The sequence below is a fragment of the Etheostoma cragini genome, chromosome 20, assembly GCF_013103735.1.
Source record: "Etheostoma cragini isolate CJK2018 chromosome 20, CSU_Ecrag_1.0, whole genome shotgun sequence".
NCBI lineage: Eukaryota > Metazoa > Chordata > Actinopteri > Perciformes > Percidae > Etheostoma > Etheostoma cragini.
Window position 1 is genome coordinate 14,797,132 of NC_048426.1, and position 26,521 is coordinate 14,823,652.

General features: G+C 39.9%; 1 protein-coding gene across 2 annotated transcripts; it reads left to right on the forward strand.

Annotated features, from left to right (window-relative positions):
- Window positions 1-573: 573 nt before the first annotated feature.
- On the forward strand, window positions 574-25,995 carry tmem63c (transmembrane protein 63C). 2 transcript variants are annotated; one of them, XM_034857927.1, is made up of 23 exons: window positions 574-757; window positions 10,302-10,527; window positions 13,336-13,415; window positions 14,826-14,913; window positions 16,001-16,038; window positions 16,787-16,929; window positions 17,857-17,908; window positions 18,010-18,118; window positions 18,713-18,786; window positions 18,925-19,005; window positions 19,086-19,206; window positions 19,392-19,525; window positions 19,681-19,803; window positions 21,069-21,222; window positions 21,318-21,424; window positions 22,061-22,147; window positions 22,266-22,331; window positions 22,442-22,604; window positions 22,713-22,818; window positions 23,250-23,417; window positions 23,523-23,635; window positions 23,719-23,793; window positions 24,147-25,995. In XM_034857927.1, the coding sequence occupies exons 2-23, from the start codon at window positions 10,318-10,320 to the stop codon at window positions 24,375-24,377; spliced, it is 2,523 nt and encodes an 840-aa protein (XP_034713818.1). In that variant the 5' UTR covers window positions 574-757; window positions 10,302-10,317; the 3' UTR covers window positions 24,378-25,995. The 2 variants fall into 2 exon arrangements, with proteins under 2 accessions (XP_034713818.1, XP_034713821.1); XM_034857930.1 differs by lacking the exon at window positions 574-757 and adding an exon at window positions 7,115-7,561.
- The last annotated feature ends 526 nt before the right edge of the window (window positions 25,996-26,521 follow it).

Sequence of the window (26,521 nt, forward strand, 5' to 3'; positions counted from 1 at the left end):
TTAAAAATGCTTAATATAAATGGAAACCTATTACTTGATTAATGTTATATTTTTGTATATATATATATATATATATATATATATATATATATATATATATATATATATATATATATATATATATATATATATATATATATATATATATATATATATACATGTTTAATATTATCCATGCATTCAAGTGTAAGTAGCGTAGTACTTTTGTAGTTGGCTCATTTCATCTAATTTACATGGGCTATTGTAAAAACAATAGTACAGAGAAAAAGAAGTACTACCAGTAGACGTTTGGGACAATGCATGAAAGACAATTTTCCAGTAGGTGGCAATGCATCCTCAATTATGTTTAACCTATTAGTCTGAGTGATGTCGGATTAGGGATTTTGATTTATTATATTTTGCTGTTACAGGCGGAAGAAATCCACACTTTGCCCATTGTGTTGTCTCATCGCCTTAACCATTCTGCTGGCATAGGCCTAGGTTAGGTTTGAAAATTAAATAATCATTTCATCCGCAAATAATAATAATAATCGCCTAATAATAGCCAACATGCACGCCCTATTTCTAAAATTACAGACGAAAGCAAGACATCAGAGTTAAAGCATTACTTGACGATCCCTTAGCGCCCTCGAGGCAGGTGTTTTATTGTCAGACGGCCCCTGAGTAGGTGGGAGTTTCTCTTGATCCTTGGTGTTGGAGAAAAACACAGCAGCCCCCCCATCATCACCAGACGACAGCGATCAGGAAGCTTTGTGAGGTGAGCGATGTGAATTATTTTAGAAGTCATGTATCCGTGTGGTGATCTTAACGCGGACTGGGGAGGTTCGTGGCGCTATTCATGGCGTATAATCGTTTTCATTAAGTGACAGAACTGCAGGAAGGTGGGTGTGCAGACTGTTGTGAGTACTGCAGTAAACGGGTTAACACACTGTCGCCGAAATGTGAATGATAGCAATGAGAGACACATTTTCTTTTAATTATAAAAACCGGATTTTAGAATTAAGTGAAATCTAATCGTTGACTAGCTCCTTGCATCATGGTACGATGAGGATGTTTCTGGCAACGTGTCAGACTATTACACGCAAAATGATCTTCTCACTACTAACACCTATTGTTCCTCATGAAGTAAATTGGTCGGGAGACCATTAATGAGCCCTTAACTGTAATTCGGATTCCCATTGGTAAACTAATAATAATACATCAGGGATCTTTAGGGTTCCAGCCGTGTTGTGGGCATCCTACCTTCTCTCTGTTGCAGCATGTTGTTGTTGTTGTTGTTCTTCTTCTTCTTCTTCTTTTGTTAGACTTAAACAGACACAAAGCCTTTACTGGTCAAGTGAGCAAGTAGTTTGACCTGTTGAATTCATGCTCCATATTCAGCAGGTTTTAACACGGTCTGACTGGCCCTGTTGTTTTATAGCGTTTCCAATATAAGATATTCCTGAGGTAAACTGAGCTCATGGATGTTTATATAGCCTATTGAGTACTTTTTCCCTTGACAGTATTCATAAAGATGTTTTTCAATATGCACAAATCTGTTTAGGTTGAATCTTGTATTTGTAGTCTAGTAATGTTTAAAGACAAGGCAGCTTCCATTAATTATTTACAACTCCTGCCATTTGCACCTGACAGTGATAAATAGGGAAATGGCCAGATTTATTTTCTTGACATTTTAGTGGGTCACTAGTGCATAGCATTTGGAATGAAGCATGCTGAAGAAGTCATGCCATATAGTGAGACTGAGTATGAAAAAAAGAAGTTCACGTGGAGAAAGGTCTTATTTGTAATGGAAAGGATTTCAATGAGGATGCAGAGAATCCTATTACATTAATAATAAGCAGAGGTTAGTATACACAAAACTCATCATATCTGAGGATAAATGACAGTGATCATGGCAATAAGTGTTGTTTATTCATCAGAGGGGACCTCTGTCATGTTTCCAGGCTCCCATATTTTTAATCTTTTTATAAATAGAGGAGGTGTGATTTCTAAAAACATTTTAAGAAGGATTTCAGGGAAATTCCTTTATTACTACAAGTGTGCCATGGCTTTAAACTTACTCTTTGGAGTTATCAATTACTGCGGAGTTCAAAATGTCACTTTAAAAAGTTAGCATCTTTTGAAAAGTGGAAACCATTGGCATATATTGGAGCTGAATTGTTCAAGATGACTACACACTCCAACTTTTGACCACAACCTTTAAATCAAACAGGTGGTGATGTTTGATGATTCTATTATCTAATGTATATCTGGTTGTGCAGGTTAACCTTTGCATACCATTAAATCTGTGTTTTATTTAAAGCGTAATTGACTAGGTTTAGCTTCAACTCCTTTTTGATTGTCTCAGTCTGTGGCTAAGGTTGATGACGTCAATGAAGTGCTGATAGTGTGCAAGAGTTTACTTATTTTGAATGTTTGATAATCAAAAGATTTTTTGTGCGCTGCCACTTTAAGAAAATTTGATCCTATACCCCAAAAGGAAGGGTGCACAGTAAGTCTCCCAAGAATAGAGAGCAAATGCATGCTGGTCATTTTTGAGTGTCACCCAGACATTAATACATGAGGAGACTCTAAACTGAGATTGAAAAAAGAGCTGGGAGATGGATTTGTGTACTTGTACAGAATAAACAGCTGCTGAACAGAGGGATGATACAAAGTGGCACGTTTAAGAGAATCATGCGTAGGCCTCCGTCCATTGATTTGGTGTTTGTTTTAAGGTTCTTTTGTTTCAGAACCTTGAGCAGGTGGACAGCTCCTGTTGCATAGGAAGCTCAAAACTTAAAAACAATGGAGTGACAAAGATCCTTTGTGGATTTTATCTACAAAGTGCAAAGCATCAGAATCACATACTGTAGTTTAAGAGCTAAAGACAAACCAAACAGTGTGCAGATGAATAGTGTCCCCTACACAAAGTTTCAAGTTCCAGGAACATTAAAAAATCTAATCAGTAGGAGGTTTAAGCATGACTTGTTTATTGACCTAATTAAAACTTACTTTAGTTACATTAAATCTCAATCTTACAACAAATGTCTAGGGTTAATTCAAGTGATTATTACTTATACATGGATTTTAGTCCTTTGTCACTGGCCATCTTTTGTTCCAGTTATGAGTTAGCGCTGTTCATATAAATCTCAACACAGTTGTTGGCAAAAGTGATACAATCTTTTATCAAGATATCCATAATTTTACATATCAATATCAATACTTATAGTGATATAAAGCTAGAGTATAAAAGTACTAGAGGTGGATACTGTATATTGTTGTGTTGTTTTTATTACAGTAATGAATGAGATACTTGAGCCCAGACTTGCAATCTGTGAGGAACAACCCACACTGTTAACAGATTTCATACACTACTGTGTAGCACCACACAGACAACTTCCTGTGTACTTTCTCCCCTGCCCTCTCTGGTGTTGATGAAAATGATGGTGCCGTGGTGATGGCAAAGATGTATTAATGTGACTCATTTCCCCAGCTACATGTCACAGGGATGCTGGGTATGAAATAAAAATGTCAGGAAGCACTTTAGGAAAACCCTCTTAACCGAACACAAACACAAAGAATATTAGAACAAAACATTGGCTCACTATTTTGTGAAACCTCCATTTGTATTTTGCCTGCTATCCAACCACAACAGTTGTGTACCATAGGCTGGGCTTGCTGTGGAGAGTAGGCTCCCTGCTATTTGAGATTCCGCCTGTAAACTATCTTACTACTCCACTGTGGTCCACCATCACAGTGGTACTGACGCATGCAGCATTGTAACTGTTGTCTCATACACAGATAACTAACCAGCAACTGCAGATATCCTCTCTCTTGTCACACATTGTATATCGTCTGTTGTATATGCACTGTAGGTAAGTAGTTATCTGATACCTGCTTTTTTAAGACTTTTTAGGAGCATTTTTAGGCCTTTATTGACATGACAGCTTAAGACAAGAAAGGGTTGGGAGAGGGGAAAGGACATACAGCAAAAGGCCGCAGGTTGCAATCGTACCCATAGCCTCTGTTGCAAACACCGAGCTTTTTTACATAGGGCGCACGCTCAACCAGGTGAGCCAACCTGCGCCCCTGCAGGAGCTCTTTTTGTAGCAAAAGATGTCCTGCAGGTATTAGATAGTGTGAAATGAGCAGATGTTGTTTTAGTAGCAATCTAGATGTTCAGTCATCTATAAATGAACAAACTGGTGGTTTTTGTATTTCCTTTTAAATATGGTTTATAAGCTTACAGAGAGTTGATATTTTCCTAAAGGAATCTGTTCTAATAAGCAGTGGTTGCACTTCTTTGTAGATGTGGGAGTGAAGGTAATTTCGACTCTGAGACTGTTTTTAGGATCAGCTCCAGCAGTATAATAGGTTGTGGGTGGAATCTTCCAGAAGCTCGGAGGTATGCAGAGAAAACAGATTGTGCGGGTTCTGTGCTTCTGAGTCAAGTTCGTCCAACACACATGTTGAATTGAAGCCATTACTAATGTTAGATGGGTTCTAATGGGGAACAGCCCAGTCGACAAAGCAGCAGCAGGACAAGCACACAGCTCTCTCCTGGGGCCCTACTGAGCATGTGAAGCCAGACAGGATGCAGGTGTTTGGTTTGTTGAGCATAGCCCTGTGTGTGCACTGGTCATCACAGTCTTGCTATGGTTCATTCAGCCTTCAGAACGAGGCTGGGTGGGGGGATGCTGCATTAACTGTGTACTCTGAGCAGACACACCTCAGTGATCTTTGTTTGTGTGTTGTGTGATAGAGAGAGGGTGAGGTATGAAAACAGTTAAGCCTCCTCTCTCCTCCACTGAACCAATGGCGAGCAGATTGTGCTAAAACCTCCACCCCCTCACCCCCTCAGGCTGGATCTGATGAGGATTGCCCATCCACACACCCAACACCACCCTCCTACCAAAACTATTACAGCAGATGCCTCTAAATAAGATGCACGTACACATGGCATCCCCATTAAGACATCCCAACAAACAAGAAGATACAGTACATGGTTATATAAGCATGTGGCTGCTTCTGGGGCTTATTTTCATGGTTTTGGCCAATCAGTTCTAATTTAGGGAAAATAAGTCTTGATGCTACAGCATTTTAGACAATAGTGTGCTTCCATTTTGCTTCGAAGTTTTAGAAAGGCCATTTCCTGTTTCAATGTGACAATGCTCCAGTGCACAAAGCCATGTCCATAAATAAAGAAAGCCCAGTCCGACCCTCTTTTGGGAGGAATTGGAGCCATGCCTTGCAGCCCAATATCACAAGCTAACTTTATCTCACTGATGTTTTTGTAGCAGGGAACAAATCCCTGAATCAAGGTTCCAATATCTTGTGGAAAGCCTTCCCAGAAGAGTGGAGGCAGTTTATGCAGCATGTATATGCTCAGGGCTTTAGAATGAGATCACATACAGGAGTAATGTCCAGGCGTCCCTGCTTGCCATGTAGTGAATGTAAGTGAATGAGAGCATTGAAACACTGGAGAGGTCTCATTACACCCTACATGTGATTTTGCAAATGCGTCGTCAACTCCATCCATCAAGCAACCGCTGGTCCATGTAGAGTATTCTAGGGCTTACCTGTGACATATAAGAAAGAATAGTCAAAACTCCACCAAAGGGGCTCTTTGGTGTGTTGATGGGAAAACTCTGAAATACCTGCCCAGCTCTAAACTTCAGACAGACAAAGTTAGTAACTACCCAGTGAATATAATGGAACACCTGGCAACCTAAAGAAAGAAAGAAAGAAAGAGAGAGAGAGATGTCTGCTTTTCATACTGCAAATTAGAGGTCAGTCATCTCATGTCATGTTTTATGTTGTATTGGCTTGTTAACAGGTATCAAAGAAGGATTGTTTTAAAAGAATACACTTTATATTTAAACACCAGGGTTTCCATAAGAAGGGGCTCAGTTTTAGATTAGCATGCCAAGCTGAAAATCACTCATGAATATTCTACCAGCTCTGGGACTTTGAGATCAAGCTTTTGACAGGGGAAATGTCAAACCACTCCCTTCCATGCAGGTATTGTGGAAGGGAAAAAAATGCAGTCATTGCAGTCAGGAAGAGAACAACAGCTCTGAAAAAATTACTATTTTATTTATGGTGATTGCAAGTTGTCCTTGGGGTCTTTTATCTCACAGTGGGTGACAGATGTGACGATGCACAGGTCTGGAAGTCATCGCAAGTTCACATTTTATTTATGGTTCATCTGTCTGGCGAAAAATGAATCTTTTTTTCAAGCAATCTCTCTCTCTCATTCCCTCAGGCAGGTAATGAATCTAGATCCAATGGAAGGATTTGACGACGGCAGAGGAAACGCTGTCCACTAAATGGTTTACGTTGTTAATTAGGTTTTAGTGCTTCTGGGAACATGTTCAGATGTAAAGATGTTTACTGTCATGGCTTTTTATAAGACAACCTGCTGTAGACTCAGCTTCTCATTTCAGCGTGAAAAAGCACTTGTTGAGGGATCTAGTAAAGTGATTTAAATGATGGTAAAAGTGAGAAGTGGCTGCCAACGCGCTTGGTTTAAATCTTTGCATGGAACTTTGTGGCACACCATCCCTCTCTATCTCCCCAGTGTTTTAAGCCATAATGGATGGTATTTGAATTGAATTAACATTCATGTCTCAATTTTTATAACTTTGGTGATACTCTGACGTTTCATGTAGTGCCAACATCAGGTCAAAATTGGATGTGGCCAAATACCTACAGACCTAATGACATTCCTATCAGCCTCAGCTGTACTTTGTGTTTATTGCTAATTGGCATATGTTAGCATGCTTAGCCGACCATAGTAAACATTTTATCTGCTGAACATCAGCAATTTTTATTGTCATTGTGAGCAGGATGAGCATGCTCAAATAGGTACAGCCTTGTAAAACGAATAGTATAGCTGTAGAACACACACACACACACACACACACACACACACACACACACACACACACACACACACACACACAGATTGGTGCAATGAGCTGATTAGCTGACCTGAGTTAGATTTTTCCTCTTTACAGCTTGCCCAGTCTTTTTGTTATTTTTGCTTCTCAGACTCAAACTCAGGTGTATAAATCAGCACCAGCTCACAGCTCTCGTACTGACTTCAGCATCTGCGATCATAATAGTTTAACTGAGTACAGAGGAGGGATTTTACTCATGCTGCCAGGGGGGAGGCACAACACTGCTACCCAAGCCAAACATCAGTTTGTAATCTACTGCATTGGCTTGGAAGTCTGAGTCAGGGATGAGAAGGAGATAAATGAGCAGAGGGAAAGGATTAGACTTCAGATTGGCAGAGTTCAATAAGCTTGAGAAGAAATAGATACCATGGGATAACTATGAGCATGTTTAGGGGTGAGCCAGAAAGAATATCCATGGAGTCCTGTGGCCAAACTGCTGAGTCATGTTGTGACGTTTGTCCAAATGTTGTGTGAAATGTTGTGTGAAACCTGTATCCTTCAGCATCCTGCTCTGTTCTGGAGGTGGAGAGGAAGAGTTTTACCGTTAGCATCAGCAGCCAGCAGCATCCAAATTCGCCTGATGCAGGAAGAAAAAGCAGCATAATGAGCCGATAAAGGTCTGTTTAAGCTTCTGCATGTCACATTTAGTTAGCGCTTCGGTTTTCTGCTAGCTAGTTGTGTTTCCTTCCATAGAAAGGCATCATTTCTGTTTGAATTCACTCCTGTTGCTGTGTCACAATTCATACAGTCCCTTTTTTAACTGGTTGCTACCATTAGCTCATCACAGGGATATCAAAATTGGCACAGAACAGTTGACTTTGTTTTACTACAGCTTTCCATTTTAGGCTTTTTTAACATGATGCTAAAATTAATTAATAAACAGGCAAATAGTTCAAACGGTATCATCATAGTGTTATCACAAGCAATGCCTTTTATCTAAATACTATTGAGGCTCAGTCCGGATCCTTTTCTTGATTTATTGTTTTATTGATAACATGACTTAACAATCTCCTGTTTGTTGTTGTTTGAAAATGTGTTTACAAAATGACAACTTCTGCCACAAAACCAGTATCATCCAATATATGTAAAATATAAAGAATCCTGTAAATGAAACGCTGATGTTTTATTTTATTTTACTCAAAGAACTGAATGCTCTGTCCTTGTGCTGTAAGTCTATGTGTTTTTTTTTTAAATAATCCTATTGTGCAAATTGATGGCTTGTGTTTTTTTTGCTAGAGAGAAATTGTGTGACGTGTGGTAGATCGGCTTTTGTAGAAACAAACTCTTCAGCCTGCGTGTGTGTACGTTATCGATTTTGCTTTGTGATCCATCCTCAGTGGATCTCCTCCCCACTTGTCTCCAAAGGGAAGCTCAGATGCTGTGTATCTGACAGTATCTGAATATTGACTGCAAGCCACAAACATATGAACATGTAAACATATACTATGTATATGTTATAGTATATGTAACAGCAAGTAAGAGGGAGACTACGGTGGTGCAGAAAGAGCTACTAAGGTTGTATTTTTGTACACTTCTGGTATATCTCCAGACCTCTTGAGAGTGTGATGTAAGATAGTCCAGCATCACTGTCATGTATCAGCTTACCCTCTAACACTGGACATCCTGCTGTTGTTTCTGTTGAACAAGCGTTGCTTGGTAAATTCTTCACAAAACTGTGATGGTAGCTTTTTAGGGAGTGACATCATTGGCGCAGTGATAAATCACACCAAGGTTGGGTTCAGTGTGCCAGTTTTTAGACCTTTAGCTTCCTCTCTCTTTTTTCACTTCCATCTTGTGTTACCTCACAGCTCTGGGGAGAGTTGGACAGCAGAGCGTTGTGATGCAGCTTTGGCTCCCATTTACTGCTGCGGAGCACACAGCAGGTTTACTACACTGTGTTACTGTCACAGTGACAACATCTCTCAATATATTGTGGGATCTTGTTGTTTTCTCTTGATTGATGTCTTTCACTCAGGTGGAATTGCAGTATTGATGCAAAGCTTTGTCAGTACTCTGTTGCTGCTCCTTTTCCTCAGATTGTTTATTCAGTGAGGAGTGTACACACACACTAAGCAGATGGGAGACAGGACTGTATTGATCTAAAGTGTGGAGAGGGCTCCATTCTGTGGTCATGGCATTGTGAATGAACATATCTTGCACATGCTTCTATAGACTGAGAGAGAAGTGCACAGAAACTGCAAATCTTCAACAAGCTGTTCAAAACTGCAGTTAAAGCTTTTACCCTTGTTCTGACATTTTACAAATAAAAATGCTCTTGTCTAAGTGGTAAATGGACTGTTAGCATCTTCCTGTCACGTATTATGGTTTTTCATATTATGTCATCCAATCAGTTTGTCTGTCCATGCAATGTCTCCATGTCCATTTGTCAGCTAAAGAAAAAGACACAGATCAATAGCTGCTAATGGACTGTGATGGTCATTGAAATGCTATGATAGCTGCACTTACAGTGAGTGGCACTTCTTAGACACTTCATGCTTATTACCAGCCACTGTCTTCAAAGCCAAAAATATCAAAATGATGTGTAAATAAACCATAAAGAGGCTTGAATAGGGTAAGTAAGTGTTAAAAAATGTTACGCTATGGCAACAACTAACATGACTAAGACTTAAGACTTCTGTTTTAAAGCAAGCTATGCAACTTTTGATACAATAAATAACACATTCGTCCTCTTATGAAAGGAAAAGATATATTCATTCAGCAGTAAAACACACCTTTTGTCAATTCAATACCTTCAGGGCAATTGTCTGCTACAACCTTCCTTGACCTGGTATGACCAGTTGCTTATAGTGGCAAACCTTAGCAAATGTTGTTAACCCACATTTTTCAGTTTGACGACTTTCTTCTTCTTCTGTTACTGTAGAAATACCTAGTGTTTTTATCTATATTCTAAACAGTAGGTTATATAAACTACTAAATGCTAGTATTTAGCCAAGTGGAAACCTACGGGCCTGAAAAGTGAACCCAATGCAAAAGTGCCTTACACTTCCATTCCTTCTAATGGCCAGCATGGAGCGACTTCACTGGTTGCAAAAAGAAGTCAGATTGTAAAAAAGTCTGTGAGGAAATTAACTTACTTCTTACTTAATTTATATCTCTGAAAAAAAAAATTGTAACTATACAATTGTAATTGTAAGTTTATTGTCTCAATAGCTAGTTTTTTTCAACACAGCATGATTATGGTATTTTTTGGAGTAAAAAAGATGATAAATCAGGTAAGCCTTTGGGCATTGCTACCATAAATTCTCAGAAAAAAAGCCCAATAGACATTCAATAAGTGCAACAGTTGACCAAACTTGGCTAATGGTCTCTTTCTTAATTTCTCGGTTTTTCCTTCAGGTATGGTCCTGTGCTGATGGCGCACTCTGAGTTGTTTGTGACAAGAGCGCCCCCTGTGGAGGGGAGAGCTGTGGAGCTGGATGTTCTGAGCTACCTGGACTCTTTTGGGGAAGAAAACAACACTGCTGAAAGATGCTACCGCTCGCACTCCCGCAGTAGCGTCCTCCAGGGTCTGCCGTTTGGAGGGGTGCCAACGGTTCTCGCCATCAATGTTGTTCTCTGGATGGTATAGACTCACACCCAACCACACAATAATATAGGAAAGCCCTGGTCAATTAACATTTGTTTGGAAATTACGTTGTGAAACAGCTTTTGTAATGGCGTTTTGCCATTTTCTTATTGTCCCACTCTCTAATACCCAGCGCAGATGAATAGTCTAAGTTATGCAAAGGGGGAGACATTAAAATAAGGGCTGCAACTGATTATTTAATTGTTGATTATTATGCTGATTATTTCTTGGTTTCATTGTAATGTCTTAAAATGTCTTGGTTTGTCCAAACAACAATGCAAAATCAAAAAAAAAATTGGTTTACTATCGAGAAACCTTTTTACATTTGAGAAGCTGGAAATTTGAATTGGCTTTTTTTGCTTACAAAATAAAATAGAAAAGACTTATTACTAATAATAAATTCATAATATGACAATTTATTCAAAAATCAATAAATTGACCATTTTTTCAGCTCTACTTAGAACCATGTTTGCTGTCTTTAATAGGTAGCTCGTTGTCCATATTTTACACTCCGAGTCATCTCTTATTTGCTCCAGTTTAGAAACAGCCTTGATAACAAGGTCTGTGAATACATCTAGAGCTGCCAACACCCTGTTGAGATATTGCAAAGAGCCTTGATACAAACAGACAACAAGAGGTGATACATGGTCAGAGGGCTGTGTCTATAAAAAAAATATATAAAGTATATCTAATGGACATCCTGTCTCAAGTGGTTCACTCTGTTCTTGAAGATAATAAAGTACAACAGCAGAATTTGGAGTGATAGTGGTGCTGGACACCAAACACAAATGTGTAAAATGAATGCCGACATACAGTGTAACCATATACAACATCTCAACACACATATGCTCTTTTTTATTATTATTAATTGAAACGACCTTCTGCTTCAAATCCTAACTCTAAATCAAAATTAGGAAAGGCCTATGTCAAGTGTATTATTATCTTAAATTTTAAATATGTGTCTCCATTGGGTGATCAAAGAAGGGAGCTGTAGATATGACTGCATCTGCAGTAGGCAATGTCTGTATTGACAGTTCCTATAATTATTAGTGTATGCTTAAATGATGCTTGATGATGCTTAAAGGCAAACATGTAATCCTAATTTAAAATATGCTTAATAATAGAAATAAAACTAGGAATATGCTTGGAACCTCATATTTCTCTGAACTTGACGGGAAAAGTGCATTCCATTGGTTTTAGATGCGTTTACTCGTCATAGTTACACAACACTAGTTATTAGGACTGCTACTCAAAACAGTTGTAAAATGTCCTTTGTCACTTTGGGGGAGCTTTTTAAAATGTGAGAAAATATCCCTGAGGATGTCAGGATGTTACCTCGTCTTGGATTTGAAGACAACAATTTTTTTTAAGAACTAGCCTGTAGTCCAAGCTGTGAGCATGACATTTGAAAGACATACTTTTTTACCAGCTGGGAAAGATATAATGACAGTTGCTTCCAGGTTATATTATGTTAATTGATTATCTGCGTTTTAGGAGCTGGACCCATAGTAGTTACTAAAGGCCTCTGTTGCTTTATTTTTTACTATACTTTTTTGTATCTGTCCCTCACAAGTCCCTCAATTTTATGAAAGTGAAATAGTACATGATAAGCACAGACACAGAGACATGTTGGAGACTTTTTGTATATGTCAGGGCTTTTGGATCTTATAATAATGTACAAGAACACACACACACACATGTTATGTACACGTCATAGATATCAAATTGCGGTAAATCTGCCTTTTTGAAGTTTTCTGTCATGTATTATATAAAACAGTGTATACACTGTTTACAGACATAGTTGAATATTTTTCCTCTTGTCTCCAGATAATAAAAGGCTGTCAGGCATTGTCAAGCTTGATCTCCACACTTATATCACTCTCAGTCTGCCACCTCCGTGTTTTTATTGGCTCATTTTATTGCTGCTAGATTGTCAAGACAACACATAGGGTCGAGCGGTGTCTCTTAAAGAGAAGCATGAGTCAAAGCACGCTTCCCCCCCAGGTGACAGGAGCACGCCTCTGCATCAATTCCATCATCATACAGACTAATAATAAATGATCAGCGGGACTTAAGGAAACATGCCGATGCATCAAGTTCAAACGAAACAAAACAACAGGGAGGAGTTTGAGCCGTGACTGTTAATTTGATTACGGACCCATTATTCAGCTACAATCCTTCATCAAGGCCTATGTGTCTGGCCCTATTCAGCATTATTGGGAGATTTTTTCTGATTTACATGGCTGCCATCGCTGCCCACTAAACCAAATGTCTTTTAAACTCTAATGAGTTCATCATTTATTGCTGTAATTATAACCAAATAGTCATCCGCTCTTTTACACCATTTGCATATGTCAACATTCCTTCCTCATCGCCAAGTTATGGTCTTTATATTGAATTAGGCTGTTAAGCTTGAATCCAATATTGTTTATATTATGACACTGAATATGATTTTTTGTCTAATTTGTTATGCTTGCTCTCCGTTTGTGGCAGAAAAGAGGCAATTCATTTGTTCTTGCTATTGGCTACACTCATTTGTCATCAGTGCACATCATGTGTTGACGTGTGCATGCTGACCTGTCTGGTAGTTTCCAAGACAACCACGTACCACTCTAAAGAAAGAAGATGGTTCCTTATTGCTGCTGCATTTTGAAACTGTCTATTATTTGTAGGCTCGTTATGAGAATGCAGAGCCGGGGCACAGCTTTCAAATGGAGCAGTATGAGAGAGGTTTTGGAGAGGCACAGAACAGATGAGGATGATGAGGAGCTTCATGCATTCATATATTATTGTTCTGTGTTACAGTTCTTATTGCTCATCTTCTCCTGTCTGAGGAAGGCTGCATGGGACTATGGTCGCCTGGCTTTGCTGATGGAGAATGACAGGTACATCCATCACTTGCTCTCTTACGCTAAAAATTGGATACACTTGCTGGTTTGTGAGCCATGACAACATTTAAGATGGAGAAATAGTTCTCAGAGGAATCACTCCTGAGTCCTGATCCTGAAGCCTCTAGTGCACTCTGCTGAGTATAAATGGTACTGTGCAGGAGGCAAATTACTGCAAAGAGCTACTCTGCCTTGCTTCTAATAATCATTTGATGTTATTGGACTGATAACTTTGGCATGTCATATTATCAGTAAAAATATCAAAATGTGTTAACACACGCCAGACATACACATACATAGTATATGTGAGCATAAAGATGTTCGGATGGAAAAGTCTATTTACTCTATTTTTAGGGCTGCAACTAACAGAAATTTGGAAATAAGTTACTTGTTTTGTCCCAACCAACATTCTTAAAATGATATTATCAATTTTTAAGCAATATAAAACCAACAAACCCTCACATTATAGAAGCATGAACCAGCCAATGTTTGGCCATTTCACCTTGATACATAACTTAAGAAGTCCTGGCTAGATGGATGTTGTTATTGTATATTTTTTTCATTGCCAACAAATCCCATGAAAAGATCAAAACAAAAATGTGTCCTTCTCTCAATACTTTACCATATTTATTTTCCTATACTTTTTACCCTGTCTGTGGGACTCAACCCAAAGTCTACTATAGTTTCTAGGAGAGAAGTACTTTAAAACAAGTCCCAAATATAAGTTTCATTTTTATAAAAGGTTAAATCCTTTCCCAAATATAAGTTTCATTTTTATAAAAGGTTAAATAATTTCCCAAAAATATGCATACTGTAGTACTTTAGCAATAATTGCTCAAACAAGTAATGCATGTGAGTGGAGTAATAAAACATTAAGATATCACCATCCTGTCCTTTACACATTTAATAAATGATTAGATACCTTTGAAGGGCGCAAAACAATTTAAGGGCCATACAGCTGTCTGCACAAATCTGCAGCAGTTTTCCTCAGCTTGACCTGAGTTTCCTACCCAGGGGAGTGCAGACTTGATTAGTTCTGCCTGACCAGCAGTGGCTTCATAGTATCCAAAGACAAGTAGTATCTGTGTGTTTTGCCAAATGGTCCTCACTTGTATACTAATTTAATTATGCGACTTAATTTGACACCCTGTTGAACTGTCAGTGGTACGGCTCAGAGAGAGAAATATCTACAAATTCAATCATCGCAATAGCTTTATTGGATTCAACCATACGGAATGTGTTTTATGTCTCTTTATGTATATACACACAGGGACTTTTTTCAGACTATGAGACTGTCTAGAGCAGTTACATTTTGTTACATGTTGTATGTATTGATAAGGTTGTGTCAGGCCACAATCAATATTATGATTTTGCTATTTATTTGTTCATCTTGTTTTTCCAATTTAGTCTCACATCCTTGTTTTATGGAGAACCGAGTGAGAAAGAAAAGTCTCCGTCAGAGTCTAGTCCCTCTGACTCTGAGACCAAGGACATGGTGAGTTTTATTATGCTTGCCTGCGTGGAGAGTTTTCCATCAGCTCCTAAAGCACCAAGGAATGTTTTTTTCTCCTACCCTGCTGCCCTGAGCTCTTGTGTAAAATTAGAGTAGTCAAACAATTTCACTCCAAACAATGGGGAAAATATTTCACTATGCTTCCTCTAATGCCAGGCAGTGCACCTTGGCACACAGCATGGTCAAGTCCACAGCAACTAAAGCCAGGAATGGCAATTAGACTCTTAGGTGCTCATTTCATGGCTGTGAGATACTACAAAGACAATGAAAGTTGAAAGGACAATGGCAGGTAAAAGGTGACAGTCTGCTTGTGCAGTACACATACAATATGTATACTGGTGGAACATGTGCAAACAATAAAGGGACCTGATCAAACTAACACTGCTTTACAGCGCCACTAGTGGTTAGAAACTCCACAAATAGTAAAACAAGGTAACAAAATCATAACATTTGAGGAGAAGACTGATAGACTCCAGTTTTCTGTACACTGCAAAATATAAAGGATAAAGCCTTATGGGAAATATAGAAACATGTCAATTTTTAATATATACTATTATCAATATTACCACTGATGTGAGACAGTCACAGATCAGTCTTACTGATCATACTCTCATTTATTTACAGTAACTATACCACAGTGTTACAGTTAATTTGTCATTGATATGTTGATTTCTGCACTTTTACATTAAAGTCCACATGACTAAGATGGCATTGCGTCAACTGTCAAAGAGGAAAGTTTGGCTCATAACTCAGCTGTGAGTCCATGACAACTGTGTGATAGACTGAGGTCACTCTCTGCATGTTTATAACAGTGTAAGACAAAGAGTCAGACTGGAGTCATCGTCCTGTGCCTACTCAAAGCTGAGGCTGCAGTAAAGAGGTTACGGCTCCAGGCTAGACCTATTAAATTTCCCCCTCTGTGTCACTCTGAGACCTTATTACTATGCAAATGGTGGATGCATGCAAATAGCCAAATGTGGTATGCATAGACTTGCATACATACTGTATGTAATTTAATATCTTTAATAACTAATCCATTGGATGTTTAATGATCCCCCTCTCCTTTCAGGGCTTCTGCTCATGGCTCTCATCACTTTACCACATGAAGTAAGTGCACAGAGCAGTTGCTCTTATAATTATTTTTATCCTTCTCTCATCTTAGCTTCCATCCTTTTATTGGCCCACTGTCTTCAAAGCTGATGTAACCGGCAAATGTAAAGTCTCTTGTTATATGTCATTTAGCAGCAAAAACAAACGAGTCTGGGCTCATGCGACCGCCGGTGACGTGGTTTTCCCTTGAGTATTTGCTCTTGCTCCAGTCTGACTACTCACAACTTATTTAGGTCTGTAAAAAGGCGATTACAACGGTGTCCATGGTTTCCATAGTATTATGGCAGGGTTTGGGTGCCTTTTTTTTTAGCTCCCGTGCCAGCATCTCGCCCTGGGAAAATGCAAACCCACCCTGAGAGTTCGCAATGTGTGGGCCGTCATGTGACTAGCGTGCCCCTCTTTTCTTCTTTTTTATTCTTTATGTTTTTGTTCTATTTTTATGACACTGGCTTTCCTGAACCTCCCGCCTGGTAACCACAGCACTGGCACCATAGTAGTGGTGCCATAGTTTTAATCATGATGATATATAAGCTGTAGGCCCATTTATCCTGCAAATGGACAGAACTGCATACACATCCTAGGTTAAGATTGCACAGCTCTGATTATCATCACATGTATATTGTGTGGAAATTCCATTTTTGACAGCTGAAGAAACAATTTGCAACAAATTTTTGCCATGTAGCATACATCTCTTGGATGTGCGATTAAGGGATTCTGAATGTTTGCCCTCTCTCTGTTTCTTCAGGGATGAAGAGATACGTAACAAATGCGGCATTGACGCCGTCACATACCTGTCCTTCCAACGCCACATCATCCTGCTCATGACAGTGGTTTGCCTGCTGTCTTTGGCCGTAATCCTGCCGGTCAACTTTTCTGGGAACCTCCTGGGTATTTTTGTCTGCAAATGATGGTCTAGCTGGCCGACTGTTTGAAAAGCCAAGGGATATCCTTTACCATAGGGGAGGCACATCTCGCAGGGAGAGAAGCCAGGCCACACAGAGACAATTACACACACCTACACACCAAAGGATTTATTGGTTAAATGCACCGAAACTTTAGCTTAAAAAAATCACTGGTAAAGCTGAGTTTAAAAAAAGGGCAAAGTAGATTGCATAAGTGAAATTAGATCATAGCTAAAATCAACTCAAATGAGATACAAAACAACATTATGAAGTAAAACTACTACTATTTATAAACATTTACACAAAGGCTGCATTATATCTACAGTAATGGGAGTTGCTAGCATACAAGTGGCAATTCATCAAGGCTAGATTTATAGGAATAGCAAGTGCTTCATTTCCTCTCAACATACACATGTAGGTGTCAGGGCTGGGATGGTGCAGAACATTAGTTGTTAGGTACAGCAGAAATGCTATTTGGCAGTTGTGGGCTTATTTTATAGGAAGCGTTGAGTAAGTGATTCCATAACAGGATGAAGGCAGGAGCCATTATGGGGTCTACGAGGAGCTGAGCTGTCCACAGAAACTTTTTTTTATTATTGCCGGCTGTCATCTTATGAACCAGTGTGTCACCCTAGTCATTAAATAAACCACCACCCAATGACAGGCTGTGATGGTAACAGCAAACAAAGGGTGCCCAAATGAAAACAGCAGAGTTAAGCATTACTGCAATGTTTAAATTTTGTGTGAAAATTTCAATGAGACAAGAGAGATGTCATTAAATTGGATGGAAAACATTTTCTTTGAATAGTGACATTGCTTCATTGTAGCCTGCAGACAAAAGAGGAGGGGTTTCCTTTAAGTCATTAGAAAATGAAAATGTCTCCCTCTCTGTCATGTTTCATTATTTCTACAGGAGACAGTCCTGAAAACTTTGGAAGAACAACACTGGCTAATGTTAGCGCAAAGTAAGTCTGAATGATATTACATCTCATGAAAAAGCACAGAACCATGAAAAACTGGACTTCTTTATTCGTTCAAACTACAACAGAGTTTTTGTGCCTTTTAGGGACAGCTTTCTGTGGCTCCACAGCATTTTGGCTCTGGTCTACTTCATCATCACGTTGCTGTGTATGGCTCACCACTTGATACGGCTGGAGTACAGAGAAGATGAGAAGGTCTGTCACTGTTAAATCATACGGTTTAAACATCAAGGCCCGGCCATTTTTACACTGCAAACAATATCCTAGAAAATCTCATCTTATTAAGTCACTTTTTCTTTTTCAGCGTTTTGGCAAGCTAATTAGGACTAAACAAAAAATATAGCTGACGCTGGTGGGTATGTCATTATAATTTGGTCATAAACTACATTATGAGAATTGTGTTGGATGAAAAGTTAATAGGTCACCAACGTGATTACACTTCATCCTGAGGGGAACATAAATGTGAATACCAGATTTATTGGCAATCCATCCAGTAGTTGTAAAGACATTTCATTCTGGACCACAAATGTCAACCTGCTGGTGGCACTAGGGGAAAAGTCAGAGGATCACCAAAGTCATTAGGATACACATTCTCTGGAGACAATGGATGTGCGCACCACATTTGTTCATGTATGTTGAGATATTTGAGTCTGAATCAAAGTGGTGAACCAAGAGGGCGACATTGTCATCGATAGACGGTCCACTTAAGTGTGATAAGATGGTGATTTTCTTTTTTTTTGAGCAGTTTGTTAGAGCTACTTCCCCTGGTGGTTACATTATGTGTTGCAGGTAGCCAGGACACTGATGATTACCTCCATACCAAGAGAGATCTCTGACCCAGGACTCATCACCAAACACTTCCAGTACACATGTTTTCTTCCCTTTTTATTGTTAAGTCAGGTTAAATGATGTTTGTTTCATGTCACAAGGAAACCCTGACCATTTAACATGCACAATCTCAATGTCTTTTATTACATCACCTCTTTTTGCTCCGTAACTAGTGAGGCCTACCCCAGCTGTACTGTCACTGATATCCGTTTCTGCTTTGATGTCCGCAATCTGATGAGGTTGGATTTAGAGAGGTACAGTAGCTACTACAGTTTTGAGCTACACACTTTGGAATCAGTGCGAGGCTCTTGTCTGAGGATGCTGTGTTTTGCAGACGCAAGGCAATGAAAGGCAGGCTGTACTTTGCCACAAAGGCTCAAAAGGAGGGGAAGATCATGATCAAGACCCATCCGTGTGCTCAGATATTCTGCTGCAATATCTGTGGCTTTGAAAAGGTACTTTTTTATCATCATAATTGTGAGTAGTAGGTGCCGCATAAAAAGTATGTTACCACTGGATGGCACTGCAGTCCAGAAGTAGGTGCATGCAGTAACAAAATATATCCTGTCTCTGTAAATCTGGGGATCTCTGACAGTGAAAGATGCAGTTAGTAATTTGTGCTCTAACTTGTTTTCTGCAGGTGGATGCAGAACAGTACTACAGCGAGTTAGAAGAAAAGCGGACAGACGAGTTTAATGCCGAGAAGAACCGCATCTCCATGAAGAGACTCGGCATTGCCTTTGTGACTTTTCGTGATGAGAGGATGACCGCTGTGTGAGTAAACAACAAATAGACATTGTGGTTTATGTCTGTCAGCTCCTCTCATCACGTAAACCCTGTCACAGCAGGGAGCGGCCTTTACATTTATGAAGTTGCATAAAAGTGGGCATTACTGAGTACTGGTGCAAAACAATTATTTTGTTTTTCAGCATTGTGAAGGACTACGGTTGTGTACGCTGCCGTCGCTGCCCTCAGCAGTCCAGCATCACCACTGTGGTGCAGTCGCATAAATGGGGGGTCAGCTACGCACCCGCTCCCAGTGACATCATCTGGTCAGTAATGACATTACAGGAAAAAATTAATAATTTTAAGATTTTTTTGGGGGGGGATATTTAGACTTTTATTGACAGGACAGCTGAAGAAATTAAAGGGGAGAGAGGGGGAATGACATGCAGCAAAGGGCCGCAGGTTGGATTCAAACCCGGGCCCGCTGCGTTGAGGAGTAAACCTACACGTATAGGCTCCCGCTCTACCAACTGAGATATCCGGGAACTTAACATTACTGGAACTTAAACCTTATTTTCCCCTGATTAGACTCAAAGTCAACATTTTCTACACTGACAACGTCATACTTTCTTAGCACTTATAACGAGGGAGATATCCATCTGCATGGTTACAGGGAGCTGTAACCAATCCCAACAAGCAATCTATTAATTTAACCTGCTGCATGTCTTTGGACTGTGGGAGGAAACCAAAGCAACCCAACGTAGACACATATTTCGAGTGACTTATCCACTTTTACATGTCTTATGCATCATTCAGACACATTTCCCTGTAATTAACACTGACATATTTGGTATCCTAGAAAGCTCTGGATCGTGGCTAGACTTTAAGCCAAAGTTGTGTAGGCTGTAATTTTGTTTGTCAAAGCAACATTAGCTTGTAATGATGGACCTCAAAGAGTCTATTTATTTAGACAAAAAGGTACATTATGGAAGTTGTGCATCTTATCTTTTTCAGGGTAAATGCATTTGCATTTCTACAATATATTCATTGAGATCTGTGCTCTTCATTGAGGAAATCAAAATAGTTAACAGCAACATCTAAGATGCATCAATATGTTTAAGCAGATTTCAACACCATTTAAAAAATGATTGGATTAGCTAAAATGCATGTTTCTTATCTTTGGAGCAAATGCAGCAGTCACAGTGAGGTTATGTAACAAGTCAGTAATGCATATGTATGGGATATTAACCAAAGAGATTGTAGCGCTCACTGTTCATGCTTCATGCCTGACTGGCTGCAGAGGGTTCGTGTGTTGATGTGTTTTCTGCTCTAACTAGACAACTGGAGCAGGTACTTTTGTTCCTTCATTAAAACTGCGCGCTGAAGTGTGCTGTTCCTAAACCCGCTCTCCAGTTCAGTGCAGTGGAAACATGCTCACTAACTCTCATACAAGAGGCGACTGAGCTTGGCTATTTCAGGCTTATGTCAATACATACAATACAGGAGTGTCAGGGGAGAGTACTGTGTTAAATAGGCTGTCTGTCATGCTGGATGATTGTGAATTGAGGCTCATTATTTCTCCCGTCACCAGGGAAAACCTGTCAGTGTGTGGATCTCGCTGGTGGCTGCAATGCGTCCTCCTCAACATCCTTCTCTTCCTGTTGCTCTTCTTCCTCACCACTCCTGCCATCATCGTCAACACGATGGACAAGTTCAACGTCACAAGGCCTGTGGACAGTCTGCGGGTCAGAGTTTAACATCCAATTGAACTTTGTGACTTTAATTCTACATTTGAATCATCTTTAGTTTTAGTAATTCATATGTTTGCTGTCCAATTCAGAGCCCTGTCATTACCCAGTTCTTCCCAACCCTCCTGCTGTGGGCGTTTTCAGTGCTGCTGCCCTTTATCGTCTATTACTCAGCATTCTTTGAGTCCCACTGGACCAGGTACTTGCCAGCCATCGACCACCACTCTCCTCTTTCCTTTGAAATGGAATTGCCTTTCCTCAGCTTCTTTAAATGGACCCTTCATGTGGAGCTGTCTGTCTTCCTCTCAACTCTCAGCATTTCTTTTTTTCTCATCTTAGTTATTTTCTCTTTCACCTTGTTGCTCTTTTTACTCTCTCCCTCCCTCTCTCTGTTACTGTCCCTGCCCTGTGATTCTGGGCAGGTTGTCATAGAGATCCCCATGTGAGGATAATGATATGCACAATAGTCACCATGTATAGGGGAACAACACATGGTGACGAGCAGGAGGAGGAGCAGAACAACTGTGCATAAGGAGACAACCTCACGCAGCACCTACGAGCACCCTTTCTGTACATAAGCACCCCCGCAAACATGTTCTGCAGGCGTGATGTGCGAAGGACCAAATGCAAATGAACTGTTTACTGGAGTGAAAAGCGTAGTTTGTGCTAATGAACCCAACTGTTCTTTAAATGTAGAGTCGGCTGCCTTTACATTACATTGTTTCACATTATGAATTAATTATGTTTAAGGGTACTGCGTAGATATGTGTTAGAACTAAATTTCCGATGCATAATAATGTTCTCACAATCCCATGTTATTCATTTAATGTCTCAGAACTGGTGAGAACCAAGTAACGATGCACAAGTGTTTTTTCCTGCTGGTCTTTATGGTCATCATCCTTCCCTCACTTGGTCTGTCCAGGTACACCTACAACACATCTACAGACCCAAAACAAACACATACATTTTGCTTATATTTTTACAAATTTCTTTTGATTTACAATTTTAATTGTTTGGCTTTTATTTGATTTTGTCTGTAGTCTGGACCTGTTCTTCACATGGCTTTTTGATGTCAACTTCCTGGATGAGAAGGAGGTCAAATTCCAGTAAGATTCTTCTTCTTGTTTATTTAAAAATGTACCTAGAGTATAATGACTCCTAAAAAGACAATTTGTTGGCAGCCACACACTGAGGCTTCACTGTTTTCCGCGTGCAGGTGTGTGTTTCTTCCCGACAACGGTGCATTCTTTGTAAACTATGTGATTACATCCAGTCTGATTGGCACATCTATGGAGCTGCTTCGTATCCCGGCACTGACGGTGTACGCCGTCCGCCTCTGCTTTGCCAAGTCCCAGGCTGAGCGCATTCATGTCAAACGGGTCAGCTGAGCCTTTCATGCTCATCTCAGTGTTTTCACGTCAGGTACATTGAATTGTGATATGTTTTAAGATGCAACACTCTTACTGTGTTTGTGTTTTCATCTGCAGAGTCAGGCCTATGAGTTCCAGTTCGGCCTGGAGTATGCATGGACCATGTGCATCTTTGCAGTTAGCATAACCTACAGTATCACATGTCCCATCATTACACCCTTTGGTGAGCAACATATAGGTTACTTTCTTTTATACTCATCTACCTCTTCCTTCTTTCCACCTTCCGTCTTTCTTCGCAATCACATCACTTTCCTTTGTGTGTATGTGTCGTCTCCCCTCACACTGTAACCTCACTCTCCTCCCCTGCCTGCCAGTCCGATGCAGACTGTGTGAATTTGCTGCTGTAGTCCCAGACACCCAGACACAGTGAGTTGTGAGCCAGACGCCCACTCTGCTCCTGTCTCTGCCCAAAGCTCACCAAGCTTCTATTTACTTCTACTGTCAATCCTCAGTCTGAACAGACCATTTCATACTTACTACCCCGCTGTGTATTTTACCTGTGCTGTTTTCTGCAAATTGACATTTTTGTAAAGGCAAAGCTGAGGCCGATAATCTCATTTTAGATATTTTTATGTTTTTTCCCTGCATCTCTAGGCCTGCTCTATGTGATCCTGAAGCACATGGTTGACCGATACAACATCTACTATGCATACGTTCCCACCAAGCTCAGCCAGCGGATCCACAGAGCAGCCATCAGCCAGGTCATCCTGGCTCCCATCCTCTGCATGTTCTGGCTGCTCTTCTTCTCTATGCTCAGATTAGGTACTTTATCACTTTCCCCTTTGCATCCTGATACAGTTTCTATAACTGTCATTGTATTGAGAGTGTGACCACGTCATATCTTGCAATTTCCCCTTACTGTCATAGGTCCGGTACATCCCATCACCCTCTTCACCTTAGTGTCCCTGATCTCCTGTATTGCCTTTTCCCTCTTCCGCTTGTGCCTTAAAAAGCAACCAGACAAGTCAACGAGCTACCAGGTCAGCTCATACTTTAACTCACACAACTAAATTCAGCTGGAGATGCAATATTGATTGAATGGTTTGCATTTTCTTGGTTTCAGATGTCTGATCAGCCAGCAGAGGGGACCTTCACTGATGGAGACAGGAGTACTGTGACATCCACCACTGCCTCCAGTGTACAGTATTACTTATTAGCCTGAAAGGATACTATTAAACATATCTTACCGGATCATATTATTTTTGACCTAAATACATCACTGAGTGATCTTTCACATGATCCTTCAAAGCATCTCTCCAAAACTGGATTTATGTTTGCCATTTAATTTGTTTTTTAGACTGGATTCAGGATTAATTTGAACTCAGTTTTTAATTTGTTCAGATGTTAACTTGGTGCAAGTATTTACATCTTAATTGTAGGGTGGTCAAACAAACCCAAATTTAAAACATACTTTCATCTCATACACTCCCCGTGAATTGAATGATTACTGTGTGACACTATCATTAACTATATCTGATCTTCCTCCCCCAGCTGTTTGTGGCAACCGTGCTGCTGGAGCCAGAGCTGGCTTTGACTCCCATGCCCTCCCCTGCCCACCACAGCTACGGAGCCATAGCTAGCTCCCAGAGTACAAGCCACGGCCCAGAGGAGGAAGGGGAGTGTGAGGAAGGCCACGCCCAGACCCATGAGACTGAGCTCCAAGACCCACCAGACCCCTACTGCTCCAGCCCGCTCATGGACAGCCATGTGGGCTTCCAGTAACACCAGTTCCCCCAAGCTGAGTCTTTGTGTCCTTCACCTGGGGAACACAGATTGCTAAATGCCACAATGCCCTATTTTCGTGTCGGATCTCAGACTCCAACTTAGCTGCTTCAGACCCCGAGACCAGACTTGGCTTGTTAGAAACAACAAACCTTAGAGGAAAGAATACAGGAGCAGGATCCATGCAAACATCACTATAAATATATAGACAGCAGTTTGACAAAACATCTCCTGAACCTGTCTTGTGGAATTATTTTAATTAGTTTAGTAAACTATTGGATGCTCCGTGAAAGGGATTCCAGCTTCTTCTATGGCTTCATTTGCAAGTTAAAAAGGTTAAAAGTAATGAAAGAGACTGGGGCGGGATTTCCCTTTCGGCTGCTATCAGAGATAGTCTGTCCATCCTGTGCCACTTGAACAGGAGTGGAGGTGAAAGTTCCCATCAGTGTGGGTGGTGTGAGCAGGCTTGCCCCAGCAGACTGACAGAGTGGTCTGGGCACGGGTGATATCTCAGCGACAAAGCTCAGGGAGGCTGAGGGCAGCTAGTTGTGAAGCCATCTGCAGTGAGAGAGCAGACAGACGGAGCAGGGCCGAATGTAACTCAGACATGTACTATAATATATGTACAGTCTCTCCAAGAAGGCACAAGCGGTTTGACCATACCTAAAAGCTTACTGTAACTATTATCAATTCAAGGTTGCTATTTTTGCTACTGAATTTTTGGTGTCATTGATATTGTGCTTTGGGTTTGGGGCTTTTTGCTACAGGGGATTGGATTTGCAGAGCTGTCCCGTCTTAATCAAAGTATTCCGTCATTAGGCTGTTTTGATTGTGTATATGATTCTTCTCGATTTTTTTATTCATTGATTGACATTTGGAATATGCTAGTTTGCTTTCTTCTCATTTAATCTCTCGGCAAGAAGGCATATATGTTTATTTCCCAAATTCTAGAACATTTTGAAAATATGACATAGAGTCTACTTTCTCTCATTGCAAGAAAAAATATTGAAATCTCTTGAGGAATTTCATTATTTTTTATTTTAATTACTTGACATACTGTGTTACCACTGAGGCCATTATATTAAATAATAGTAATAATAATAATGTTAATAAAGCGTTACCATAATGGCTCAAAATTGTTTCTTGGTATTTGGTTTAGTGTTGGTCACAGTTCTGTGATGAAAATAAAATTATAAAAATGTTTTTTAATGTCCAAAATACAAATAGTAATAATCAGGCACCATCAGACTGTACCATGATTTCAGTTCCATTAATCTATTCTGTGTGACACTGGCTCTGTTGTATAAATCTGTTATGCATTTCCATTCTTATCCATAAGATCAGGTTTCACACGTGCTAATCTCATTGTTTTACCGTCAGTCTGTATTTTTGCATGTTTTGTATTGTGGGGTTATTTTTATTTTCTTGTGGAAGGATGAATGTTTTTTCTTCTCATGAAACTGAATGTTAGCTGATTGTAGTTTGTTATTTATGTCTCTTTCTGTGCCTTGAACAAACACTCCCTTTCGTGTGACAATCCAGCATGGCCAAAAATATGCTGCATGGACAGAAAACTATAAAGCGAAGAAAACTTGAAAAGATGAAAACAGAACAACAACAAACACAAAAACAACCCAGAGTAGTGATTTTCATTCAACAGTCATATGGTAGTTAGTCAAGAGACAAGCAATGGGCTCACTCCACTAAAATATTGACAAAACAATCTTCACACAAGGTCCGCTTACCACCATTTTCTGGAGCTTTCAACCATATAAAATGGCCTTCATCTGCAGATTGGTTTGTTCAGATGTCATAGACTTGTAGCTGTTAAAACTTCCCACTCTTCTCCGCATGTTTGGGACTTATCTCTGTGTTTGAAAGTTAATTCATGACTATGTTGAGAAAGCAACTACTCAATCAAACTCCACTTACTTGCTTTTTCTAGAGCTTTTTAGAGTAAACTAAATGATTGTCTACAGATCAGACAACTGAACAAAGTTCAACTGCAGATGAAGACCACATGATGGGATCAAAAGTCCTGGAACAACCAAGTACGTACGTTTTTAAGGTCAAGAACTGTCAAGGTTAAAACTAAGCTAACTTACTGTGTGTCTCTACGTCACAGCAGTTCCATCGCCTTTTTT